This window comes from Micromesistius poutassou (genome assembly GCF_964030765.1).
Source record: "Micromesistius poutassou genome assembly, chromosome: 21".
NCBI lineage: Eukaryota > Metazoa > Chordata > Actinopteri > Gadiformes > Gadidae > Micromesistius > Micromesistius poutassou.
Genome location: NC_140291.1, coordinates 2,185,977 through 2,209,915, shown reverse-complemented (window position 1 = coordinate 2,209,915; position 23,939 = coordinate 2,185,977). Strand labels below are relative to the sequence as shown.

Here is a 23,939-nt window from a genome sequence, read left to right as displayed (position 1 = left end):
AACCCACACAGCCCCGTCAGCCAATCAGGAGGCAGCACAGAGTCGGAACACACAGAAAAAACACAACGGGGACTAGCTACTCTTTTCATGACCAGCGATCCGAGACCAGTTAGTGGTCACGTAGAAAAAAAACATGCGCGCACACACGCCCGCGACACATAGACATGGGTCGCCTACGTGCAAACACGAGCACGCCACGCACACACACACACACACACACACACACACAGTCAACAACATATACGTGCACACACACACACACACACACGCACACATTGTATCACACATTCACACATACGCACACACACACACACACACTGGACCTTTAAGTAAGAGTCAATCCACAAACAGTTATAAAAAGCCTTGAGCAACAAGGGTTTTCTGAGCGGAACGTGATCAGAGTTATGGTTCGGATGCCTGCTGTGTGTGCTGGCCTTTCCTTTCTTTGCCCCGGAATCTCTCATACTTTCTCCTTTGTTATTCTGACGCTTCTGTTTTTATTCAACTTGTTTACGCAGCAGGACTATCCATCCCCCCTTTCCCCCATTTCCAGGGCTTCTGGTGATAACCGCCAGTGTACCAGCTCACAGCTCACAGATGGGTGATTGTTAACGCTATACGTTCTTCTATGCTGCTGTTGCACATACTGGTGGCAGTGATAAGGGCCTATACGGAAAACCATAGCCTGCTAACCATGCAACATCTCTCTCTCATTTGCGATGGTTAACAATGATCCACCCTGCTGCCCGTACTAATTGCCAATCTCAACACCGTATTCTGCCCGGAGTGGTGAGGAGGAGTAACACGGAAAAGTACTGGATTCTTGGACCTCCTGGCTTCAACTATAGCCCACACTTGGGGGTGATGGGGGTGATGGGGGTGAAGGGGGGGCAGGGGGTGCAGTGCGCACAGGCATCGAACAATCACACAGAAAAATCCAATCAAGTCATTTGAAGACTGAAGCCCTTCAAAGCGCTCCTCGAGGCAGAGAGAGGAGTGGGAGGGGTGGGGGTGGGGGTTGGGGTGGGGGAGGGTGGGGGAGGGGTGTGGTGGGGGTAGGGCGGGGGGGGGGGGGCGGGGGGGGGTCAGACCCGGACCTCTGGACCAGGTCATTAGTCGGCAAAGCAGCATCTCCAGACAGCAGCGGCTCCATGCCAGCTTCTAGAACAATCCCCCCGTCCTGCCAAGTGTCCCGTCTGTTTCATTAGCTCTTCTTAACCTATCCCCCTGCACGCACACACACACACACACACCACAAATACACACACGCACGCGCACGCACACACCACACCCACACACACACCCCTCTCTGTCTCCTTCTCTCCTTCAAAGCACACAAAAACCCACATATAACACTCTTGTTCAAACACACTCTCACACACACACACACACACACACACACACACACACTCCCGACTCTCTCTTTCTGTCCTTTAAGCACAGAAAAAAACACATGCACACTGTGACACATGAACTCACACACACACACACACACACCACACACCACAAGCACACACCGGCCCCTTCACCCTCCATGCACATGTCCTCACACCCCACCCCCTTATCACAATGAAAGGGCACTCGTGCAGGTACTGTGTGTGTGTGTGTGTGTGTGTGTGTGTGTGTGTGTGTGTGTGTGTTGTGTGCGCCTGTGTGTGCATGCATGTGCACGCGGTGTGTGTGTGATGTGTTTGTGTGGTGTGTGTGTGTGTCTGTGTGTGTGTGTGATTTCCATTCAGCAGCCCGGCAGACCTCCCCGCTCTGTATCACGGGCTCCTCGGTCTCCCTCTCTCTCTCCGTCGGGGACCTAATGACCCGACTCTAATTGCACAATGTCAATATTGTTGCATTTGGATTCCCTCAGCACCATATTATATGCACAAAGTGGGGTGACACATCGGTGCTCAATTACTGCGGAAGCTCAGCCGTTGGGACTGTGCTCCATAACGCTGATATCAAGTTGTCCCCCCCGGCCTTGTCCGTCTTGTACTTTCCCATGAGACCTCTCAGCCCCAGTGTGCTGCCACTGCCGACTCATATTAAGAGGTAGTCTGTAATGTGCATCTTGCTCCATTTAAGTGGTTTGTCTGGCTTGCTTTGGGGTAGGGTTGTCTTCTGTTTGGCAAACGGCATCATCTACGGCGTATTGCTGCATCATTTACTATATATATATATATATATATATATATATATATATATATAGAATATATATGTGTATTAATAATGTATGGTTCTGAATCATTGTTTGTCAACAGTTTTATAAAAACGTGGTAGAACTCAAATTCCAGCATTAAAAAACAAGCCTACTTTTTACTAACCAGATTGCCGGCGTCATAGTTCAAACCTCAACCTTAAACTAAAAAAGCATGCGAGGCAAAGCGTTGACATTGAAATCATCGGCCTGCCAAAGGCACACAGACTAATAACGGGACCCTAATCAATAGTCAGACTCAAACTTTATTAACGTCCGGATATTAGAAGCGCTCGGATCAATGGCCTGACACACTGACCGCATGACACTTTGACGGAGAGCCTACCGCCTCAGGAGTCACTAAAACACAGCGGGCCAAACCTTCCTCGCGTTATATCAAGGCACCAACGCACGCGCCAAACCCTCGAAGGCACGTCGAGAAAAAAAAAAAAAAAAACTTTGTTCGGGCAATTAAAGAGGAAGTCTGGCTCTAATGTTGAGGCCGACGTAATCCTGGCTAGTTTGGTTTAACGCGGTTCACGTCTGGGGGTCGGGGGTTGATCGGCCGATCAAAGGCAGAGGGACTGAGGATTACTGTTCAGCCCAGCATCGCTCGGACTCTGGCTCTCAGAGCTGCTCCCGGCGGCGGCGGGCGGCGGCGGGTGGCGGCGGCGGTTAGCGGTTAGCCCGAGTGGAGAGAGGCTGACGATCTGACGAGGCCTTCACAGACCTCCGCATCGGGGTTTATACAAGAAGAGATTAAAGAAAACTCCCCCACCCCCCCTGTTCCCCATCCACCCCCCCCCCCCCCCCCGGTCCCCCCCCCCGGAGATTAAATATGTAATCCCGAAACCAAAAAACCGAGATAAGGGATTACACAGACGGAATAAATTCCTTCTCAAGGAAACGCGAGACGCTATTAACGACGTGCGCGCGGTGGACGGTTTTTAATCCTGCGAGGGCGCGTGGGCGTGGTTCTCGAGGAGGACGGCCGCGTTCCCACTCGGAACATGTCACCAACTGACGATGTTTATTCATTTCATTTCCTACTTTTTTTCCCCCTGCTCTCTTCGAGGATCTTAAATTATTACAGGCGCCCTATTTCCGCAAAACAATTTAGCGAGGGCGTTCCGTTCTCGGTTGTCTGTCCGGACGTACATGATGGATTTGTGTGATTCGGTGTCAGCAGGCAGGCCGGCCGGCAGTCCTAACCGATGTGTGGAACATATCATTGTAAAGACATTATTAGGGTTATGCCGGTGGAAGCAATAACGTCCACTATAGCGCTAATCTATTTCAGCGGTATGGGGCCTCTCAAATGTTCCGGCCGCGGGACTCGGAGGGGGCATTATACCCTACACACCCCGGCCCCTGCGTAACCTCCATAAGTCAGGCCGGTGTCAATAGCCAGGGCTTTAAATATTGATGATAAGGGTTCGCCTCTCTCACCCAAAGATTATTTCCTAGTGGGTTGTGGGGCGGGGGGGGGGGGGGGGGGGCTGTGAGGGTTTTTTTCTCTGACATTTAGGAGATGGCAAACACAGCCTTAGGCACTTCGTCTTGTCCGTGTGTTTCCAAGGCCATGATATATGCCTGTGTTCTCTGTTCCTGGCCAAGCGGGTATAGGACGCAAGCGTAACGCCAAAGAAAATCGTATTCAAAATAGGGGTTTGCCTGTCGGGTCGAACAATAGCGTTGTGAACCTCCCTCCCTCTACAGCTAACCTCCCCGGACCAAATGTCCTCTCTTGTTAAAATTAAACTTTTAAATTTAATAATACCACCCCCTAACATTGACTCTCCCCCCACCCCACACAAAGAAACCTACACGATTTCACGCAGGAGACGCGTCATGTAAATGCTGCGTCAGATCAAACCGCCAATTTGGAGGGTCCAGCTGAGGCGTGTGGGAGGAAATCCCTCTGCTGTTCCGCCGGCTTTAGACATATATGGGCACGTGTCACCGGCGCTGGAGCTGCATTTATTCATGAATTAATAGCAAATTCTTGTTCCGGAGTCACCGAAGACAAAAGACGCCGAATTCCCCCGAGGAGACTGACCTAGAGGACACGCGCTTACCAGCTGGACTTCGGGCCTCTCCTCTCCCATCTCCCCTCTCCCTCTCCCTCTCTCTCCCCCTGTCCCTCTCAGTCCGTCTTTCTCGCATCACTGTGTCCGCCGGTCGCTCACTTTATATATTTTTGTTTTCACCCTCTCGGATGTGGGTCTACAAGCACGCGAATGTGCACGCGTAAACGCACGCACATAAACTTAAACTTGCTGGTTTAAAATTGCCAAAACGAAATACTTTCTGCCTTATTGTATAATGTATTTCACTATAAACTGAGTGAGATGGTAAATGGGTACACATAAATATCAATGCAAATACAATGAATGTTATTTAGAGACTTGATTGAGATTGATTGAAATTTGATGAAGATTATACGGCTTATTAAATGCACAAATGAAATTAGGCAGGAATTGATCAACATTACGGTAGCGGAACTTGGGCATCGACAATAACCCTTTGCTGCCACCTGGCGGTAATAAAACACATTACAGGTATTTACAGAGAAACAAGTTTCTTTATTAGCCGACCATAAACCCAAACATTATGTCGTAAAGTCGTAAAGTCATAAAATAAATTACGTATTTATCTTGCAATTAAGAATTACGCTGACATCACCAACGGTGGAATGTGTACCAAATTTTGAAGTCATTATCAAATTAACCCTAATGGGAGTGAACCACCGTACGCCACACGAGGGTTATATAACCTCTGTTCATCGAGGGGTATTCTAGTCTGAGCTAGGGTGCTGTGATCGTCATGTGACATGTACTGTTCACTAGGTTGTTGTTTTGGACGTGTCGTAGTATATTTAATCTGTGTGTAAGAGGGGATCACATGATTTCACGCACACATTCCAAGTGTCATTTTGGTTATTTTTCCACCATTTTAATACGAATAACAACAACAACAACAACAACCAGTCCTTGTTGGTGAATCTAGAATTTAGAGTTGAACCAAGAAGCACCAAGATAGCTGACCCCCCCCCCCCCCCCCCCCCCCCGGAGTTCCTTGACGGAACCTGGGATTACATGATCAAAACTCTCCTATACATATCGGTCAAGCTTCGTCCTTTCTCTCTCTTGGCTACATCTGCTCCCCCATCGCCGAGTCCTTCACTCCGGCCGCCAGCACGGCGAAGAGGAAGGGGGGGAACAGGGAGCGGAGGTGCAGAGCCACCCTGGGGATGGGGTGAGCCAGCAGAACCTCTTTCCTCTTCCTGTTCACCGTCTGCACGATCTCATTGGCCAGGGCGGACGGGCTCACGCCGTGGGTCAGTGTGCTGGCGATGACTGCGGGGGGAGGGGGCGGAAGAGAAACAGACGGGATGTGATGTGTGGTTTTTTTTGGTACCTGCTGGAAGGGCCGATGCGGCCGCTCTCACAAAGGGGGGGGGCCTCTCATACGTACATGCTGCCAGGGCGCTGCTGGGTTTAGCGGTCCCCTTGGCCGCCGGCTCGGGGGCGGGGGCGGGGGTGGCGTTGATGAAGGTGTGGCTGATGGTGCTGACGGAGACGCCGTACTCCTCCACCTCGGCGCGCAGGCAGTCGAAGAACGCCTGGGCCGCGTGCTTGGAGGCGGCGTCTTCATTGACACACGCGGACCACAAATGCGTGCGCACGCACACACACACACACACACACACACACACACACACACACACACACAAACACAAAGGCACACACATACGCAGGCAAACAAACCCACACCCAGACATACACACACACCATTTACAAAAGAGGTGTGTGAAGCCGCCCACGACTAAGCTCCCATTCCATTCATAACCTCAGGTAATGTCTCACCTAATGGCTTTTTCTGTCTCAACAGATGAATCCTAGTTACTCCACACACAACCACGCTGCGGTGAGCACATTATAGCGTGTCGTGTTTTGAATTCCTGCGGGTCATTTACATTCAACCCCGGGCAAAACGTCACAGTCGGTCGTGTCTTGAAATGTTGATCTGTTGAGCCGTGTTCTCACAGTTCTGCTGCGCAGGTACATAAACGATTAGAAGGGCTAGTACGACAACTTACAGGAGCTTCTGAAAGGGACAGCCAGTCTGCCCTGGATGCTGTTGACCAGTAGAATGTGTCCGGATCTTCTCGAGATCATAGTGGGGAGGATACCTGTCACAGACAAGCAGCTGACTATAGTAGTTATCAGCAATCCATTACCCACCAGTCAACGGTACAGACTCCTCCCTATAGGTATAACTTGTCTCTACCTTTGGCTAGCGTGCTGGGCCCGAAGTAGTTAATGTCCATGATGTTTCTGTCCAGCTCCAGGGAGACGCTCTGGACAGGAGCCTTCAGCTTCATGCTGCTGTTACAGACCAGCACGTCCACGCAGCCGTAGCACTCCATCACCTCCGCCACCACCTCCTCCATGCTCTCCATGTCGCTGAAGTCCAAGATCACCAGCTTGGGGGCGAACGTCTGCAGTCCACAGGGAGGACACAGGAAGGGTAGAGACGAGACAGTCTGTCAGGCTGTGATGCTGTGAGGCATGCTAATGCAGGAGACTGGACATGGATAGCTAGGAAAAGCAGCCACAACTCCTGATCTGTGGTGGTATCATTCTTAGGAATCATTCAGCGATGATGAGATGCGGTGCTGCTGTGTAAAACTAAAGCATTATGAACATGAGGATGATCAGGATTGCTAACATGATTATTTGTTTGATTTGCAAATTCAGCCCCCTGCTGGTGTGCAGTCAAAGCCGGGGCCTTTCCTCGCTTCAGCGCAGACCGATTTTGTTATGGTTGAGCGTGTTTTGATTGTGTGTGCCCCCCCCCCCCCTCCCCGAACCTCCTCCTCTACCGCCCGTCTCTATGGACACATCTGCTCCGGCTTGTTTACAGATGATACACAGAGGACAGCCTACTGTCAAAGAGCAGGATATCCTGCCATTGTGTGTGTGACCCAGAGCGGATGTAGGGGATTGGACCACATGGGCCGCTCTGCAGAGGAGAGAGGAACTGACCGCTGTCGCGTTTAGAGGAACAAAACACCGCCGCATGTACTGTATGCCCTATACTGATGTAGAGGGGATTTGTGATTTGTGATTTGTGGAGATATATTCTCAATAGTCCCATTCACTGTCCGATTATTATTGTTCAAATAAAATGGAAACATGAAATCACTTTCAAACAGGCATCAAACTGTATAACTCTGTATAACATGCAGAAGCATCAAAGCATCTAAAAAAAAGCATCAAAGCGTTAAAAAGTGGTGATTTCTAGACATGTTTTTGAAATACGTTAGGTGTCTTTAATGCAGGCCCATTATTGTCCTAACCTCTTTGGGATCAGCATCACTTGTCAAAGAATCAAAAAGAGACTCCAGTTTGTCCCAGCTGGTCCCACACAGAACCAGACGGGCTCCGCCCTTGTGGAAGAGTTGTGCGCACTCTGAAACAGAAACAGAACACCAAACATCACAGAGCTGCTGATAGCACATGAACCAGTACATTTCCACCTCCGCTCAGGAAACCATCACAGCTTGACCCGTTCTGAGGCCGTCAGCGTTCCAGATCTGATTCTGATGAACATTTGGTTTGGTGGGCGTCTCGAGTTGGGGATTTGAACCTTTGTTTGATCTCTGTTTGATCTCTGAGCACTTGAGTTACATCCAGTGTCACAAGATCCCAATGGATCATTTTTAAATGAGTGTCAAAGCAGGGTGTACGATTACTTTACCTGTAATTATTAGTCTATAAACAAGGACAGCCGCATGGAACAGCCCCATAACTCACTTTTACCCGACACCTTACCTTTTACTCACTTTTGCTGACAGACTTTTCACACGTCTACTCACCGCTGCCCACGCCGGACACAGCGTCGGTGATGACCACCACCTTGTTGCGGACCAACGACTTGGCCATGAACTGCAGCACCTCGTTGTAGACGTAGTACACCCCCGCCGCCACCACGATGAGCAGCGGCAGCACCACCACAAAAGGGAGCTCCATGGTCCTCTGCAGGGGGGACGCGGTCCGCTACGCGAACCCGTCAGGACAGGACACGACCACCAGCCATAGAGCCGCAGAACCACAGGGGAACAGACAGGCCGGCCGCTTAGCTCTCTCATAGCAGTGGATTATTCCGTTTAAGTAAACTAACATTGGTGTGAATAGCAGGGACTTTATGGTCTACCGGTCAATCGAAGGTACATCGCAGAAGGCACAGACTTGCATTTGGAAATAGCAATTGATTGTGCATACCGTGGAACATTCTACTGCAGTCTATAATACTTTTCGTCTTGTTACGTCATGCGTCCAACTTGAGACCTAAATACTCTTCCTGCTTCCTGCCCACCCTAAAAATGGTTGACATTATAACTGAATGTGGATCAAATTTCAATCCTAATAAATATATTCAGTCAGGGTTTGTTGAGAAAGAAAAGTATTATCTATACTCTGGTAGCCTATTGATAACTTTAGTTATTGTTATACCTCACATCGGAGAAAGAAGCCATTGCTGCATTATAGTTGATTGATTATTCTTTGTTTGTATATGTAAAGCACCAAACAAATGTGGTTTATACAGAACAATAGAGGTTGAGATATGTACACACATGTTGGCCCTCCAAAGCAAAAAACAAGCCTGTATGATTTCTTATATACCTCAGACACACTTACCATGTAAAGTGTGTCTGAGGGCTAAACTGCTAAATATACACTAGCCAGGCTGCCGTGCCATGGTGCCACCTCCGGGATATGGTCACTGGACACCCCAAGGAGCAAAACACTTAGGGTTCACTTTGTGAGCAAAAAAAACAACTGTAACTTTATTTATTTTGTTCAAGAAGCAACTGCAAATTTCCAAGCCACCAATGGCCAAAACCAATTTCACGACTAAGACTAAGACTAAAGTTAAAGTACTATTCAAATGAGGACATTTGAATAGTACTTTAACTTTAGTCTTAGTCTACTGTGTGGTCATGGCTCCCACCGGCCGAGCTAGTGAATCCACAGGCACACACAGACACGCTGAATTTACACCTGTAATCTCTGTTATTCTTAGTTCACTTACATCACGGCCGGGGAGCTAATCCTTCGCACCGGGACTGGCTGTTGTTTTGCAGGGTTTAGTTGGATAACAGTGTATTAGTCCAGCTCCCTCCGTGACCCTTACCCATTCACACAGCCCTCTCTCCCTCTCCTACCCTCGCTTACTCTCTTGCTCTCTCTCTCTCTCTCTCTCTCTCTCTCTCTCTCTCTCTCTCTCACTCTCTCGTTCTCTGTCGGCTCAGACAGACTCGCTATGTGGTGAACCTTACTGCCTATAATAGCCTGCGCTTGGGTCAGCCATTATTACTGACACATATGTGGTGTAAAATATCTCTCTGGCAGCCCTCACTCTCTCTCTCCCATCTCTCTCTCTCTCTCCCTACCGATGTTGCCAACAAGTAAGGTTAGATGACGTATTGCAGTCTCAGCTTTACTTTTGTTTAGAAAACATTTTTGTGCTAAAAAAGTTAATTTATATCATTTTAAAAGGACATCCTTTAACAGTAAACAATGTTGGGATCATGCCAAAGTATTAATATCTAAGTAAGTATAAGATCATAAGTAAGTAGATGTACAGAACATGAAGAAAAGTATGTTATGCTATTTTTTGTTATGTTGTTGGGAGTAACAACATAACAAAGAGAGTAAAAGTAATAATTGATTTAATTTAAATATATTGTATTAAAGTATATAGTCATCTTTTTATTTACCGAAATATTCAAGTATAAAAATAAATACTTAAAAATAAAAGTACTATATTTTTCCACCCCTGGCTCAAGGTTGGAAAGGAGAGACGGACAACGACGAGAAAACAGGCATAAATAGCCACGCACGCATTCTATGTAGGTGGTTTGAATAGAATAAGGCACTTAATATGACATAAAACACATTAATAAAGGGACATAGACGCTATAATTGTGCAGTAATGTCATTCCACACACGGAATGAGGCAGGTCCGAACTGCTGCTCGCAGAAAAACCCGGAGCAGTCTGTCTTCCTGGTGGCGGTGGGCGGCGACAGCAAACTACCGCGAGACTCGCCAAATCCTAGTTTCAAATCTGTGATCTCGCGACCTCCATCCATTGGGAGAGCTCTCGCCTGAAAAGGGAAGAAAATAAAAGCACGGGTGCTGCTGCTAATCGCGTTAGTTATGAAACCAAAGCCCAAATATCAATTTTGGCATGCGCGATAAGAGTCGACGGTCTTCCCAGACTTGCATGCCGACTTCCCCGTCTGGAATTGGAACGGGCAGCTCGTTTTTCGGATCCCACCCGGACGCTATTTTGCAACTCCGGTTGAAGAGAAGACGCTAAACCCCGGGGAGAGGATTTCATTAGCTAGCTAACGGGGCTAAGCCAGCTAGCATCACCGGAGCGCTGGGCGGCGAACTTCGTCTGGAGAAGCAGCCCCCGCCGCTGCTGCTTGCTTGCTGCTGCTTGCTGCTTGCTGCTGCACCAACCCGGGAGAGCAGCCCTGTTTTGGCAGACAAAAAAACAAAAAAAAACTACTTTTTTTTTTTGTTCATTGTTTGTATCATTCAGATGGGGCGTATGATGTCGATGCCCGATGGACACCGTGGCTCCGGTGCGTGAGGCTGATCTGATCCGATCCCCGGGTGCATGTGTTGTGTTTCCGTGGCTTTATATCCCAGCAGTGATCTGGTCTCTCTCTCTCTCTCTCGTCTCCTGTGAGCTGTGGTAGCTCGTGATTAGCCCACCTCTTCCCGACCTGGCTTTGTGGGTAGCAGGCCGTGATGCTGAGGTCGCCGCTGGCTTGATGGCAGCAGCGGAGGTTCGTTCCCCGGGAAGCATTGATTTGAATGCTCGGTTCGGCCAAGGATCGTTCTGTTTAGACCCGTCTTCATGATACATTAGTTAAACGTCAAACGACATTCGTGCAAGGGGAACAATTCGGAGGAGAACACGGGGATTTAGTGGTTGTAAGGATACCGAGGCCAATTGCATCCCCCCCCAGACTGGAGTGGAATACAATGTCTACCGCAAAAGAAAACCCCTGTAGGAAATTCCAGGCGAACATCTTCAACAAGAGCAAATGTCAGAACTGCTTCAAACCTCGGGAGTTGCATCTCCTAACGGACCAGGATTTGACGCAGGTATGCATGAATGCTGAATACATACAGTACACTACAGTTTAGATGCTAGTAATGCCTACTAAGGCATGAGCCCTCAATGCAATTGTCTCCATCTGTCATTCGTTTAAATACAGTACTCTTTTAAGAACTGTTGTCGAATCTTTCACAGATCTTCAGCCTTTAAAGTTTTATTTTCATAAAGATGCGAAGAAATTGCTATCTAACCAGTGCGTTGTTTGGATTGAAACGGTTACAAGGAAATCTAGCTTTTATAGTGTCATTTAAAGTGTCTGAGCCCAGCATTGAAGGGATAACTCTGTAAACAAAAACAAACTTAAGATTGAAAGAATGAAGTCTAACGATAACAAATGTCATTCACCTCTGCCCCACACCGATGTACCATATCTAACTAACATACTGGAATTGATAACAAAACATAGCCTGTGGGGTTTCCTTAACACAGGCTAGGTAGGCCCGGTCACAGAAAACATTCCTGGGTCTACTCATCCTGTTTATCTGCAGCCGAGTGGAGCACAGATAAAGCAAATACTGAAGAGATGTATTAAGGGCTGTGTTTTCCTTGACTCTACTTTCTCCCTCTTTCAATCAGATTGGTCTCTGTTGTGTCCTGTAATTGATCCCAGGCGCTGGGGTCCAGATGGGCTCTCGAACAAGGCTGAAGAGCCAAAAGCACAGCGTCAGCATCCTTACATCCCACTTGTGTGTTTGTTTGGCTGTGTGCTTGCTTGTGCGTATGCACACTCTCTGTAGTGTGTGTGTGTGTGTGTGTGTGTGTGTGTGTGTGTGTGTGTGTGTGTGTGTGTGTGTGTGTGTGTGTGTGTGTGTGTGTGTGTGTGTGTGTGGTTGTGCGTGGATAATGTAAAGCAGTTAACCCTTCCAGTGGCTAGACTCCTGCGTGTTTCAGGTTACATCACCAGTCACTCAAATCCCTCTCTCTCACACACTTTGAAAGCCTTGCTGACCCATGCAGCCACAGAACTACAGTAGTCAGCCATCCTCTCCATGGACTGGTATGGGGTGTCCTCTAACTTGCTCTGCTACTGCAACAGAATAATTTCCCTAATATATACAGACACCCTTATTATAAAACGATTTCCTTTTCAAATATTTGACGCGGTTGGAACTGGACCCACCAATGACCCAGTGCACTAAAGTGACGAATACCTCTTTGGTTTTTAAAAGTGCTGATACCTCAAGGCCTCCTTTACATCACTGCCGCCTCGCTGCATAGGATTAATGGCGAGGTTCAGGCACTGCAAAACAACAGGTGACAGAAGTTCAAAACGTAGTTCCACAACACGCTTGTCATCGTAGTCAAGTTCACCTTTATGCCACGGTTAAACTTTTGAACCATACAGAAGTATTGGATTGAGCACTCCCAGAGTACAGCTCATATAAGTGCTGCGATGATGCGTTGATTCATCGATTGGACAATCGGCAGAAAGTGTGTCAAATCTAATTTTGTTATTATAATTATAATAAAAATATATAATTACAACTTTATTTAATCAGCCCATACTTTTGGGAGAAAGTGTGGGTTTGAAGATGAATCAAATCTATAATGATTAATTAATCATGTAAGTCGTTTATCAAGTACAAATTCAAACATTTGTGGCAGTTAACTCAATGTTGTTAATTCCAAATAGTTATTACATGGATAATAATTATAAAAGGAACATTTAAGACCTTTACATTGATATGATAGTTAATAGACCAAAGGACTTAATTGACTCATTTGATTTGATTAATCGACTATTAAAACAATTTCTAGTTGCAGCCCTAGCTCGCTTACGTGGCCGCCAACGGCTCCTGACATGGAGCGCAAGCTGCCCTCCTGCGATCAGTGTAAAAGTATTTGAAATGGAACGCCCCCCCCCCCCCCCCCCCTCTTGTATTCATCTGGAGCGCTTTGGCACCGCCACAGCATCATGGATCCGATATCCCACATGGAAGAGGTTTGGACAGGGCGGGGACGGGAGCCGACGGCGGAAGGACAGTGTCCAATACAAACAAATCTCTTTTGTTTGACTCTGAATAGAAGGTGCGCCCGGGGAGAGGGGGTGTGGGGGGGAGAGGGGGTGTGGGGGGGGTGGTGGTGAGCCAGGGGTCTCTGCTGGAACAAGGGGAAACATTCTTTAATTTCATGCTGCCGATCACTCCATAGATTCTTCTCCTTTTTTAAAACCGTACTCAGGTGGCCAAGTCCAAACCTGTTGAATCTGTTGCCAAGCTTTCTCTGGTCTTCCTCTCCCCTCCTCAACGGGTCACATGAGTTGATTTGGCGGCGGTGGGAGGGGGATCTCGATCTCGCGGCGCGTCTCTCTCCCACTGCCCCGCGCTCCGCAGAGGAAAACGATCGCATTCAGCGGGAGGGAGGCGCTGCGTGACGGGGGCAGAGGGAGAGAAGGTCAAGAATCAGATTTTTTGTTTTTGTTTTTGTTTTTAGAGTTGAGAATGGCGGAGGAGACAGAGAATGGGCAGTTTTGAGGGAAGAAAGTGTGGGTTTGAATTAGTGAACAGAGCGGGTCTCTGCTCAACTTGGAAAACCCTGGTGGCAACCGAAAAGTCCCCAAATCAGACCTAATCCGATTGGGTCTTCCTTCATAGCTGCTTCTGGATTCTGTCTTTGAGTGTCTTTGTCCAATGCGCCCGGTAAATTCCAATTATGTCGATGTCTGCAGAATTTCCTAAAGTGCGTATTTGTTTACGCGGCCAAGTGAAATACCGTTTCAGCAGGAAGGTGTTTGAGGTAAAGACAGTAAGATAGCTTTACCTCCCCCTCACACCCGCCCACCTGTGTCACGTCCATCTGTTTGTTTTTGTCTGTCTTGTGGTGCCACCCCCCGTCTCCCCTGTGAGCCCAGTTGCCTGGAGTAACCATTTAGACAACACGCACACGCACACACACTCTGTGAGAGCGAGGACCCCAAGGAGGCCTGTGTGTGGAGGAGAGGAAACTGGAGCATTAAACGTCGCCCACCTGTGGGGGTGTCGGCAGGGAGCAGAGCCATGGCCGGGGCGGAAGGAAGGGAGGGAGGACGGGGTTGCTGTATTAGATGTGTAGGCTGGGGTGAACCGGGGGGGGCTACTACAGTGCAGGCCAGGTGACACTGCAGGACTGCCGACGGACAGGAAGGGAAGCCCCAGCCCCCCCACTTGTGTGCATATCATCTGTCTGTACATTCAGGGGGACACCGTTGAGTTCTTCAACAGCTGTGTGCCTCCCATGTCTTCCACTGCTCCGTCCTGCCGCACTCCCGTTTTTTAATATGATGACTCTCTGAGTCGAGATTCAGCGGCAGCAGGCGGCCGATGCACTCCGCTCCATCCATCACTGTCTGCCTAATTAGTGGCAAATATGATATATCTAGGTCACGGCGTGCCTCCACCAGAATGCTGCTCATGTCGGAGGACGCCTTCCTCCCGGCAGTCGGGTCTCCGTAGGCGGGTCTCTGCACGTCGGAACAGGGCACGTATAGATCCAAGACGCAGGCATGCAGCCACACGGGAGTGTCAAGACCCGGGCCGCTATTGGGAGAAGAGTGCTCATTATCAGCTGTGTTTCCCAAGCAGAAGAGGCATTCACCTTTTCTTTTTCTGCTGACGTTAAGGATAGGGGCCCGGGGGGGTGGGGTGGGGGGGGGGCGCTGGTAATGGTTAACACTTGAACGAGAGGGACAGGCTCTGAATGACATCAGGGGTATTTGCATGTGTCCTCTGGCCACTGAACCATGTCGTTTCCGGCCGAGGCCAGAGGTATTTCAGTGGTTGAACCAAAGTCCAATGGTGTGACTCCCGTGCGCTCTGCCCCTTTTGTGTGAACGTGAGACCTGACGGCTATAGGCACGGCAGACAGACGAAATGCCCAGCCAGCGTTTTTTTTTTTTTTTGCGAGGCTGAATGCCTCGCAGGCCCCGCTGCTCCCAGGGCCTCGCCGCCTGCCGTGAGGAAGCGGTGTAGCGGGCAGTCAGCCATGGAGAGCCAAGCAGAAAGTAGATTACAACAAGAGGGCTCACTAACTGGGTTTGTGTGGGTGCAAAATGCCCGGGTGATCACAGAGCCACTTGGGCCCCAAAGGCATGTTTCTCTTTATTTTTACTCTCTCTCTCTCCTAGCCGACACTCTTTCAGTTTTAATGATTGCCTAAATTGCTCTTTCCCCCCCCCCCCCCTTCGCTCTTTTACAGGCTAAACCCATTTATGGGGGGTGGCTATGCTTGGCACCAGAAGGAACCGACTTTGACAATCCTATGCAGAGATCCAGGGTAAGAATGCATGCAGCCCTACGTGTTAGTCATACCAGTCCGTGTTTGCGCCAAACATAAAGGGGTAGGCGGGTGTTGCCTTTTACCTCTAACCCAGAGAAATGTACGCAAATTATATGTTGTGAGTCCAAAAAAACAAGCCAGCAGCAACCATCACTCATTTCACCAAAGCTGTCCCGAGAGCATGTCCCGAGAGATTTAAATGGGAAAACATGCAACGGAAATGTCTTCCTAGCTGTTAAGTTTATGTGTGCGTTCATTCGTATTGTTTGCTTATGGCATCACTTCCTGTGTGCCAAGAGATTTCCCGCCACTGGTTTTGGCAGGCCAACGGCGCTCGAAGCAGTGAGCCGTTTGATTCCTGCAAGGCCTTTCTTGTTTATACTTGACTAGTTACATGACGCAGGTTTGAGCGGAGCCCTGTGAGATTCGCTAAGTTCGCTAAGAGTTTAGTACACAAATCATCCTTCACTGCAAGGTTTATTTTTTTTTCCTTAATTTATACAGATGCGTGCTTGAGGTTCAGGACGTTACAAAACTATTTCCGTTAAGTTTATGTTCAGGCAACTGGTCTGTGGACTAATCTGGACCTTTGACCTTTGGACATGAGCAGAACTTATAGAATCTCACACGGTGCTAGAGAAATGTAAACGCTTGAATTCTTTATGTCCTTGTTTGCCCTGACAGAAATGGCAGCGGAGATTCTTTGTGCTGTACGAACATGGCTGCCTGCGCTTCGCCCTCGACGAATCGGTGAGTTGTGTCGGTGATCCTTCAAGCGTAGTACCATGGGCCAGCAAAGTTAGATTTGGAGAGTTTTAAGCCTTATCAGGCTTACCTGGGAACAGGGATATCTGTGCCACAGTCGAGGCTTATCACACATCTTTTCAAAAGTAAAACAAAATCCAACCAAAGTCAATAGTCCTTGTTGTAGTACGTGTTGGCAGTTGAGGAACAACTAATCCACCACATCACTGAAACCTTTTTTTACTCTGTAGAACACTATACTACTACTACTTCTTCTTTGTTGGCTCATGAGAGAGGATGAATGGAGCATTCCACCTAATCATATTGGGGCTCAAGGCAGTACAGGATCAGTGAAATGCTGAGATTGTGTGTGAGGGGTGGTCCGAGCCACTGACACACTGATGGTTCTGGGGATAAGAGCGGTTGACTGTAAACAGTACAAGTACAGGCCGGGCGTTTAGCAAACTGCCCTCTCTTGTTCAATGGTGTTGCAGGGGGGAAGGAGGCGGCGGCAGTGCAGATTTGAGAAGCGCACTCGCCCACCCTCACCCCAGGGCGCCACTGCAAAGACCCGAGTCTCGTCCCGACCGGCGCCGCGCCATCCTGCCATTTATATGCGCTCCGAAGGGAACGATGTCGCCAGCCTTTTCTTTATACATTGTAAACAATCTGTGTAAACAAAATACAATGCGTGAGCGTCATCACAATGTCGTATGAGGGGAAACATTGAGAATTGAAGCTCTGCGTTGCTTTTGTTTGGATGCAGCAATCAGCAGAAGCCCCTGGTCTAGTGACTTGGGAGCACCTTCTTCCGTCATTAATCATTATGGCCGACTGTCCAGGCAAGAGTGAAGAATTGACGAACGCAGGTTACACACGACGCTGATGGCTCCGCTGGGGCCAAAGGGTTATGTGTCTGTTGGAGGCAACGTTTGAAGTCCAACTTGTCCGTGGCTTTGTGCTGTCACTGATCTGCAGCCTCTGACAAACGGAGGAAGCGCCTTTTGTCTTCGGGACCGCGCACGTTTCCACCACCTCGCATGGTTTTGAAGACACGCCCGTGTCTGCACTTTAACTGCATTTTTCTCTCATTGTAACGGCTTTTCCAAAAGTGTCCACTGCATTGTCCCGCACACGTACACCTGGCTGTTCATCCTCAGTGGAGGAGAATCTGGGTCAGGAAATTGCCCTTTCTTCCCCAAATTACCCCAGAAATAAAACAAGTTCTTGGTAAATGTAGCTGCCCAAAGCCTTGGAGCAGATCTGTGATTTAAGCAGAAAGTGTAGGTGGTGTGGTCTTTTATTATGTTTTACATTATTAAATATAAAGCCTGCTTCCTCATTAAAGTAGTAAAAAAGTATTCATTTAGGTTATTTATTTTCCAATGATTTGAGCAACCTCTTTTCCTGACCACGTACATATGTGGGCACATTTCAGCGCTTCAAATATTCGAAGCCCTGAAAATAGCATTTAGGAATACGTAAATTGTGCTTACAATGTATATATATATATATATATATTAGCAATGTCTCAACTGTATTACCCGGCCATACCACCCACCGACTATTTCACCACCGAAACATCTCTGCATGATGTTAACAAAAAGTGTACCTATTGCAGAACATATTTGTGCCCTAATTAGGTTGGTCCTTTTTCTGGGGGTGTAGTTCCGTGTAATGCTTTTAGGTTTGCTTTTTAGTCGTCTCCTCTGACCACAATGGAATTCTTGGCGTCGTCTGGATCTAGGGTTCTGATTTGATTAGCTCATGTTATTTATGTGCTCTTAAGGCTGTGATTCCCTCAGTGGCCGTCTCCATAAAAGGCTCGGTATGGAACCCGTCACGCTCAAAGTGATGGCTATTTCCTAAATATTAGCTGGTGAATGGACGTTTTTTATGAATAGACAGCAGTTGCTTTAACGACTATTGTGACCATCAGCTGCCAGCCAGTGACTATATTCTAATCAATTTGGACTCCCTCAGACTGTATGAGATGAGCTTTCGGATCCAACTGTCTGCGAGGGGCCTTTTTGTACGACCCGACGTTTTAATCACTCAAAGGGCAATTATAAAGCGCCAGCGATGACGCTGTACATTTTAAAGCACTGAGGTTCTTGAAAGCGAGCGTCTGATCTTGGAAGCGGGACTATTTTAGAAGCTCAGAGAAGAAGCGTTCTCCACTCATCATCATCAGCAGCAGCAGCAGGCAGCATTCCTCTCATATGCCCATATTTGGTGAACTCCAGACCGGCTCACAGCCCAAAGACCACAAACAGACAGAACTAGTGAGCTTGCAAAGAAAAAAAAAAGAACCCCCCCCCCCCTCCCCACACCCCCCCCGCCTTGCCTTCCCAACAAAAAAGAGAAGAGACAGAAGAGAAAACATAAGTAATGTCCCAGACATAGAAATTCCAACACAGTCCTCTGATGCACAAATCCGGTTATACCGAAAGTGACGTCCCCCACCACTCTGGAAAGGCTGCCTGTGGGGTCAGAGCGTGGGAATAATCTGCATGGACGGATAGGCAGACAGCCCGGGGTGGGGGGTCGACCGAGAGGAAGGGGTGGATGGTGAGATGAGGTGGTTTAGAGAGAGGGGGGGGTGGAAACTGGTTTTCTGAGGGTGATGGAAATTCAGAGCGGGGCGAAGAGGACCACAAGGGATGCGACGGTTCAAATGTCAATGATTGTTGGAACAAAGGCACCCATTTTTGTTTTTCCTGCTGTCCTATCTTTGAAAAACACAAGCCCATTTTAGAATTGGTCCTTAAAGCGAGTCATCGCCGGCCGGTCATAAAAAGCAGAATTTGACTTTGAATGTCCTACCTCCACCCTGGTAGGAATCTCTGAAGGGAGCTGCTATGTGTTGTGGAGAGATGTCAGTGCGTGATGGGCCCACAGAAGTATAGCTTGCTTTTACTCGATCTGCGACGATGTGGTCAGACATGGTTCCCTGATGCTTTTGTCCCAGGGGAGAAAGACCCCCCCCCCCACCACCACCACCACCCCCCTACTAGGGGGTTTATGGAGTTCATAGAGTGGGTCCCCACCACTAGCTTCGACTCAACAGCTCGCACGGTTCAGTTTTTTTTTTTCTCAACAATTTTACAGTCCTTGTAAAACATTGCAAGGTTCCACCCATTTACTGTTGGGCTAAAACACCCAATTAAAAAGACAATAACGAAGTACAATGGGAGAATGGAGAAAAGTAGCTTGTTTGAACAATCTGAGAAGTCCCAACGCCACGTTCAATGGGTCATTTTAGTTGAAAGGCGGCGTTCCCCTCTTTAAAGGTATAAAGGAACAATGTTTCACACAGGCTTATTTATGTGGCGCATATTGTTTCGGCGTGTCAGTCCTATGTGTTTTATGGCGCCTGCGGTCATGTCGTTCTCCCATAGAGGCTGAACCCCGGAGAAGAGCCTGTGAGAAAGTAATTTGGCTGGAACGTCATCCTCGCAGCCAGGCTATAAATAGTCCTGTCCCCGTGAAAGGGCGGGCACAATTGGAGGATATGGGATTGGAACTGTTGTCTGGAAATGAAAACCATGCCTTAATGCATCTGGGTTCGAGCGGCGCTCTTTGGTGCTATTGCTGGCAGGGAAGTTTCCAAACAAGCCAAAAAAGTTGCATTCCCAGGAGCCGGACCAATATCTGCCGTCATTTCAAATAACTCCACAGTAGTTACGGAGAAGTATTTTGGGTTCAGCCTCGGGCTCCCCGATCACGCATTAGTAGGTTCATTCATTGCATCACTCATTGCACGTCAAGATGAACGTAGGAGGTATGTGTGTGTGTGTGTGTGTTTAAATCAAATTGAGGTCCATTATTCTTGCTTGCCACAAGTCATTTTGTTTTCAGTCTCATTGTTACCAAACCTTCTAGAATTCTTAACCAGCATTAATTCACTTTTGAGGCAAAATAGTTCACTATTTAAGAAACTAGGCAATCTTTGGCGCAATGAGAGAGAGACAAATCTCTCATGTTGAAGCTCTCCTCAGTAACAAGTAGTAACAACTAGTAGTAGAGTAGTACTCTACTCTACTACTCAAGTTTGATGGGTCCGATATATAGCAATATTGTCCAGGGCCGTTGACCTTAATCTACCAAAAGGATAAATCTGTCCCTTTTCCCCGTGACACTCAAACACTGTTTTTCCATTTGTGTATATATACACTCCCCATCGGGGTGTCACTGTCCCACCCATGCTTCACCGCCACCAACAACAGTCAGACGGTTATCTGCAGTCAGTCGGCTCAATGACCCTCACTCCCATCGTCCCTATCTCTCCACTTAGTGCTCCCCTCTCGGCCGGAGCGGGTCCCCTGAGCACAATCGAGTGTAATTGCCATATTTGGCACAGCCTCCCCGTCCTCATCCCAGAGGTTTACAGGCAGCTCTTAATAAAGCTGGATCTGCTTGGAAATTGCCTTAAAAGGAGCCTGGGGACGGGGAGGCAGAGCAAGACGGCACCTGTTTCACATCTGTGGGAGGAGCGGCGGCAGCAGCGGCAGGGGCCTGCTCACAAGGGTTCAGAGCAAGCTGGGGCGGGCTAGGCATGGTGGACCACCAGGTCCACCCTGGAGGAGGTCTAGGTGTGGGGGACCAGCGGTGGCTCTCCTGTCCTCCACTGTGGTCCCAGACAATGAGCTACCAGATGATAATGATGCTGATGTGGTGATTGATTATTAACTGTGGGTCCCAATTGACCCATGGAGGTCATTCTAGCCTAGTGGTTTCAAGCAGCGAGGCAGCATTGATATAAGGCAGGTTTTTTTGTTTTGCTTTTTTTGATTAAAGTTTTTTTTTTCTCGCTCGTTTATATATTTTGATATATATGGAAGTTTATCAAAAAGAAAACGGCAAACATGTCATTCCAAGACGCTCCACATAAAACACAGCCCGACTCCTTATTAACTTGGTAAGCCCCGTAGTTGTATGGATCCAGGCTGTTGCCATGGGGACCTGTAGATAACTTGAGGGTGTACAGTAGAGGCTCGTTTTTAAAGGAGAGGGTGGCTGGCAGACTTCAGAGTTGTTAAGACATGCATTGGACCAGGCCTTGGAAATATTCCGGATAAAGTTAACCCCTACCAAAAGTGTTTTCGTATTTTGGTTTGGAAAAATCTTCTCATTAACCGACCAAATGGCCTTCAATAATGGCGATCCTGTGTGGTGTTCTGTCAACCGTTAAAAACATGGCATTAACACGGTCAGGGTTAGTGGTCTGTTTCTCACCGGGTCCCATCTATGTTAAGAACGTTTGTCCAGAAGATATTGCAAGTCCCTCAAGATGCCCCCCCCCCGCCGCCCCGCCATTACACAAAGCCTCTTTTGACTAGCTTTGGATTTTAATGGCGTATTGCCATTGTCAATGAGTCAGATGTTTTGGGTAGAGGAGTAGCCGCACATCCTGGAGAGATGCGTCAAAGGTTAATCTCCAAACAGTTCAACTCACAAGGTCGTCTGGCAATGCAGTGCATCACGCTGTCCTCCTCGGGGCTACCTACTACCGCCACCCTCCATGCTGAAGGTTGTTGTTCCCTCCCCTGCCCTCCCTCCACAGCGCAGCACCCTGCCCCAGGGGACGGTCAACATGAACCAGTGCACGGACGTGATCGACGCCGAGCCCAAGACGGGCCAGAAGAACGCCCTGTGCATCGTCACCCCCGAGCAGGAGTACTTCATCAGGGGGGAGAACAAGGAGATCATCAATGGGTATGTAGCGGCGGTGGTGTAACAAAAACCGATTTGAATCGGAAAATCGATTTTGATTTAAAAGATGCGAATCTTCTGAATCGAACTCAATCGAATCGTTCCATTTAAAAAATTTATCGTTCCTGAATCGTATCGTACCCCATGTATCGAGATACGCATCAAATCGTCTTTTATTGGAGAGATGCACACCCCTAACAAATACACTTCTTCTCTAGTCTTTGATAAATCTTTTTGAAGGAAATGCCACATTTACAAGTTAATTCATTTTGTGAAATGATAGTCCACTTTCAACAAGAAATCCATTGCATCATACCCTCTCGAATTGAGCCGTGCCACATCGAATCGAATCGAAATCCTTCTGAATCGAACTGAATCGAATCGTTCCACTTTAAAAATTTATCGTTCCTGAATCGTATCGTACCGCATGTATCGAGATACGCATCGAATCGTCTTTTATTGGAGAGATGCACACCCCTAGTATGTGGTGGTGGTGGTGGTGGTGGAAGTGCTGACATCAAGGGTCCAAACGCAACCAGTGGTTGAGTCATGGGTCTGGGCCCTGGTCCAACAACACTGATGTTACTGGTTGTAGTTTGGAGTGGAACATGGTCCGGCGCTTGAGCTTCTCCTTCTTCTCCACCGGTGTGCTCGGTGACAGGTGGAGTGAGCAGCTGGTGGTGTACCCCAAGACCAACAAGCAGAACCAGAAGAAGAAGCGCAAGGTGGAGCCTGCCACCACCCTGGTACGAGCGCCGACGGGTTGCACACTGCTAATGTGTACTGTGTACTTGTGGGCGGCAGTAGCTCAGGGGATAGAGCGGGTTGGCTGGTAACCGCAAGGTTGGTGGTTCGATCCCCGGCTCCTCCTAGCTGAGTGTCGAGGTGTTCCCTGAGCAAGACGCCTCACCCTAACTGCTCCCGACGTGCTGGCCTTGCATGGCTGACGCCGCCGTCGGTGTGTGAATGTGTGTATGAATGGGTGAATGTCAGGCAATATTGTACAGCGCTTTGGGTGGCCACTGGTTACAGAAAATGCGCTATATAAATGCAGTCCATTTACCATTTACCACTTTGTAATGGCTTTATGGGCTACATTTATTCGACGCTGTTGGTTCTCAACCTCTCAACAACTTCTCCCTACTGCCGTTTTGTTTCAAACAGTTTGCTAAAAGCTTGCACGCTTTTTTTTTTCCCCGAAAATAACGGGAATGCTGATGTTCGTTCCCAGGAGCCCGGACCGGCCAAGGTAGCCGTGACTGGCTCCGGGATCCCCGAGGCGGATCCGGGCCCAGACTCCAGCTCCATCATCTGGCAGGAGGAGCTGAGCCAGCGGGAGGTGGAAGGGGCCACCGTGTGGTCCGCCGCAGACCTGTCACCGCTGGGCGCCCTACCGCCCCCTGCAGGTCTGGAGAGGAAACGTTATTAATTCTTGTTGTTGTTTTTTTTTACATTTATTTTCCGCATTTTTATGCTTTATTATAGTGAGATAGACGGGAAAGTATGTTGAGATGGAGGGGAAGACATTCAGTAATAAGGACCACGGGCGGCAATCGAAACTCGGGTCACTGCGATCAGGACTAAGCCTTGATGGTGCTCTCTCTACCCGGAGAACCACCAGCCGCCCCACTATTGTGTTATCACCAGACTTCTCTAGTAACGACACACTCAAGCCCTTTGTGTAAGCTGTGTCGTTAACCCACACACTTTAATCCGGTCAGCCCCCGAGCACCTGCCTGTTTTTTTTTCCATTCAAGGGCATACCTGGGTTCTGTCTGGGCGGGTTCCCATGGAAACGTGGGGGCAGTAGAACCCATCTTTAAACCCGGG

General features: G+C 48.4%; 2 protein-coding genes across 4 annotated transcripts in view; one reads left to right on the top strand and one right to left on the bottom strand.

Annotated features, from left to right (window-relative positions):
• Positions 1 to 5,256: 5,256 nt before the first annotated feature.
• dhrs7cb (dehydrogenase/reductase (SDR family) member 7Cb) lies at positions 5,257 to 9,470 on the bottom strand. Its single transcript, XM_084485460.1, has 7 exons — positions 9,293 to 9,470; positions 8,076 to 8,256; positions 7,557 to 7,669; positions 6,485 to 6,695; positions 6,294 to 6,386; positions 5,669 to 5,842; positions 5,257 to 5,550 (listed from the first exon to the last, which is right to left on the bottom strand). Exons 2-7 carry the CDS (start codon positions 8,227 to 8,229, stop codon positions 5,345 to 5,347), a joined length of 951 nt encoding a protein of 316 aa, XP_084341586.1. The 5' UTR covers positions 8,230 to 8,256; positions 9,293 to 9,470; the 3' UTR covers positions 5,257 to 5,344.
• An 899-nt stretch (positions 9,471 to 10,369) lies between these two features.
• Positions 10,370 to 23,939, top strand: part of mprip (myosin phosphatase Rho interacting protein) — a 37,179-nt gene continuing 23,609 nt past the window's right edge. For all 3 annotated transcript variants that reach the window (XR_014639664.1, XM_084485885.1, XM_084485884.1), the window contains exons 1-6: positions 10,370 to 11,383; positions 15,570 to 15,647; positions 16,335 to 16,400; positions 21,961 to 22,112; positions 22,771 to 22,855; positions 23,341 to 23,515. Coding sequence is in view for 2 of the 3 variants with exons in the window: in XM_084485885.1 (XP_084342011.1) it covers positions 11,261 to 11,383; positions 15,570 to 15,647; positions 16,335 to 16,400; positions 21,961 to 22,112; positions 22,771 to 22,855; positions 23,341 to 23,515 (679 nt within the window). In the remaining variant the exon portion in view is untranslated. The remainder of the gene's footprint in view (positions 11,384 to 15,569; positions 15,648 to 16,334; positions 16,401 to 21,960; positions 22,113 to 22,770; positions 22,856 to 23,340; positions 23,516 to 23,939) is intronic.